Here is a 2500-nt window from a genome sequence, read left to right as displayed (position 1 = left end):
TTGTCATGGTAGATGACGGGGGTGTACGCCTCTCTCATGAACTCAGCACAGCTGGACTTCCCAAAAATCACCTGGAATGAGAAAAGATCGTCAGATGAAACGGTAGGAGGTGCTCCTTCAAGACCCACAATGCATTGTTCTCAATGTCCCCAGTAGATGAGTTGACACAACAGTGGGCCCCTGACAGCTGATGAGGTCCCTCGCTCAGAAAGGATGTTTGAGGCGCTGGTGAAAAGCCAGCGAGCGACTATACAGAAGGACATGCTGTCCCCTGTCTGACATGTCCATGCTGTCCCGTCTCTGACATGTCCATGCTGTCCCCTGTCTGACATGTCCATGCTGTCCTCTGTCCCTGACATGTCCATGCTGTCCCCTGTCCCTGACATGTCCATGCTGTCCCCTGTCTGACATGTCCATGCTGTCCCCTGTCTGACATGTCCATGCTGTCCCCTGTCTCTGACATGTCCATGCTGTCCCCCCGTCTCTGACATGTCCATGCTGTCCCCTGTCTGACATGTCCATGCTGTCCCCTGTCTGACATGTCCATGCTGTCCCCTGTCTCTGACATGTCCAACTGATTTACCACCAGTTACATCAGTCACACAGTAAGTCAGTTCACCCGTTTTAGAACCATGTAAGAACTGGAATTATTAACTTGTTTATCTTATTCCACTGGAATGCATCATTTCCATAGGCCTTCACAGGATTAGGACGAGGTTAATAAACCAGATTAGATTAGGACGGTTCCTCCTCAATCTGATTAGGAACCTGGACTCCTCACTCTGAGGCTCAACACCACAGTCCTTCAGTTGTTAGTTGTCAAAACTCTTCCATCTTTCCAAAACTTCTCAACGTTTCCAAAATCCTGAAACCATCATTGTGTTAACGCGACCCAGCTGTCCCACAATAGCCATTCTTAGGGAGACCTAATCTGGCAACAAGGCCTCACGTTTCATATCCTGGGGCCAGCCTTTGTGAGGGAGATGCCATTCTGGTGAGGACACGGCAGGGTCGCGGCGTGTGATTGGTGGAGCCACTCACCGGCATGGCCTGGCTGGGGTCCTCTCCGGCCATGAACTGCACCTTGACGGAGATGTTCCTCACCGAACCCTGACGACTGCTGAGGTTCAGGCTCTGGGGGTAGACGTACAGCAGGTTCCTGAGACAGGGGGGCGGGGGACGAGGAGACAGGGGAGGAGAGAGGGGAGGAGAGAGGAAGGAGGAGACAGGGGAGGAATCAGGAAGGAGACAGGAGAAGGAGACAGGAGAGGAGACAGGGGAGGAGACAGGAAGGAGGAGACAGGAGGAGACGGGGGAGGAACCAGGAAGAAGGAGACAGGATAAAGAGACAGGAGAGGAATCAGGAAGAAGGAGACAGGAGAAGGAGACAGGAGAGGAACCAGGAAGGAGACAGGGGAAGGAAACAGGAGAAGGAGACAGGGGAAGGAGACAGGAGAAGGAGACAGGAGAGGAATCAGGAAGAAGGAGACAGGGGAAGGAGACAGGAGAAGGAAACAGGAGAAGGAGACAGGGAAAGGAGACAGGAGAGAAATCAGGAAGAAGGAGACAAGAGAAGGAGACAGGGGAAGGAGACAGGAGAAGGAGACAGGGGAGGAATCAGGAAGAAGGAGACAGGGGAAGGAGACAGGAGAAGGAGACAGGGGAGGAGACAGGAGAAGGAGACAGGGGAGGAGACAGGGGAGGAGACAGGGGAAAAAGGCAACCAGTGAATTTCAATGTGATGACGCAACCGAGTCAGGGGTAAAAGGTCGATCCCCTCCACTGCAGACAGAGAGCAGATCAATAGAGCCATGCCCAGACGTGTGTGTGCTCGGGTCTGCCCGGGTAAGAGGTCATTTACATGGGTGTGAGTGACCTGGACTCTTCTCCAACGCAAACTTTGGAGGGCTTTCTGTCAACCTACTGTGTTAACAGCTGGGAACAACAGACCGCTCTGACCGAGGCCACAGCGCTGCTCTCTGATTGGCTCGCTACTCAGATGACACTGTCATCCAATACAAATAACACTCACAAACACCCAGACATCTGAGAGGGGCTGAGGGAAGCACGCACGCTGCAGGACTGAGGACAACAGCCAGCTGAGAGAGACGGTTCTGCTTGTCTTTCTCCTGAGGAGACTCCAGTTAACCAGGCAGGGTTGAGAGATCAGGATCAGGACTCTGTTATCGTGAGCGTCAGACGACGGTCCGAGCCTCGCTGAGCCATCTCCGTGTCCAGGATGCGAGCGGCCCTGTGCACGCTGCTGTGCGCGGCGTCGGCGGCGTGTCTGACCACGGTCGGCCCCGCCCCCCTCCGGGCGTCCGAGAGGGCGGCGGCCTCGCGGGAGGATGTCAACATCCTGATGTACGGCGTGCTGCAGTTCAGCGAGACGCTCCACCACGTCTACCAGAGCACCGAGGCCAAGATGGAGCGCATCGCCCGCGCCCTGAGGGGCCATGAGGGGGCGCTAGAGAGGCTGGGCCGGGAGGCCCTGGCCACC

General features: G+C 55.4%; 2 protein-coding genes across 2 annotated transcripts in view; one reads left to right on the top strand and one right to left on the bottom strand.

The window, feature by feature from the left end:
- Positions 1-2500, bottom strand: part of dock6 (dedicator of cytokinesis 6) — a 46157-nt gene that overhangs the window by 22819 nt on the left and 20838 nt on the right. The window contains exons 15-16 of the mRNA XM_084439146.1: positions 1042-1159; positions 1-71 (exon numbers count right to left, since the gene is read on the bottom strand). Of these exons, the coding sequence (XP_084295272.1) occupies positions 1-71; positions 1042-1159 (189 nt within the window). The remainder of the gene's footprint in view (positions 72-1041; positions 1160-2500) is intronic.
- Positions 2052-2500, top strand: part of angptl8 (angiopoietin like 8) — a 2804-nt gene continuing 2355 nt past the window's right edge. The window contains exon 1 of the mRNA XM_084437790.1: positions 2052-2500. This exon is cut by the window's right edge and continues 36 nt beyond it. Within this exon, the coding sequence (XP_084293916.1) occupies positions 2240-2500 (261 nt within the window). The 5' untranslated portion in view covers positions 2052-2239.

This window comes from Borostomias antarcticus, assembly GCF_949987555.1.
Source record: "Borostomias antarcticus genome assembly, chromosome: 5".
NCBI lineage: Eukaryota > Metazoa > Chordata > Actinopteri > Stomiiformes > Stomiidae > Borostomias > Borostomias antarcticus.
The sequence above is the reverse complement of the archived record's forward strand: the minus strand, read 5'-3'. Positions and strand labels throughout refer to the sequence as shown.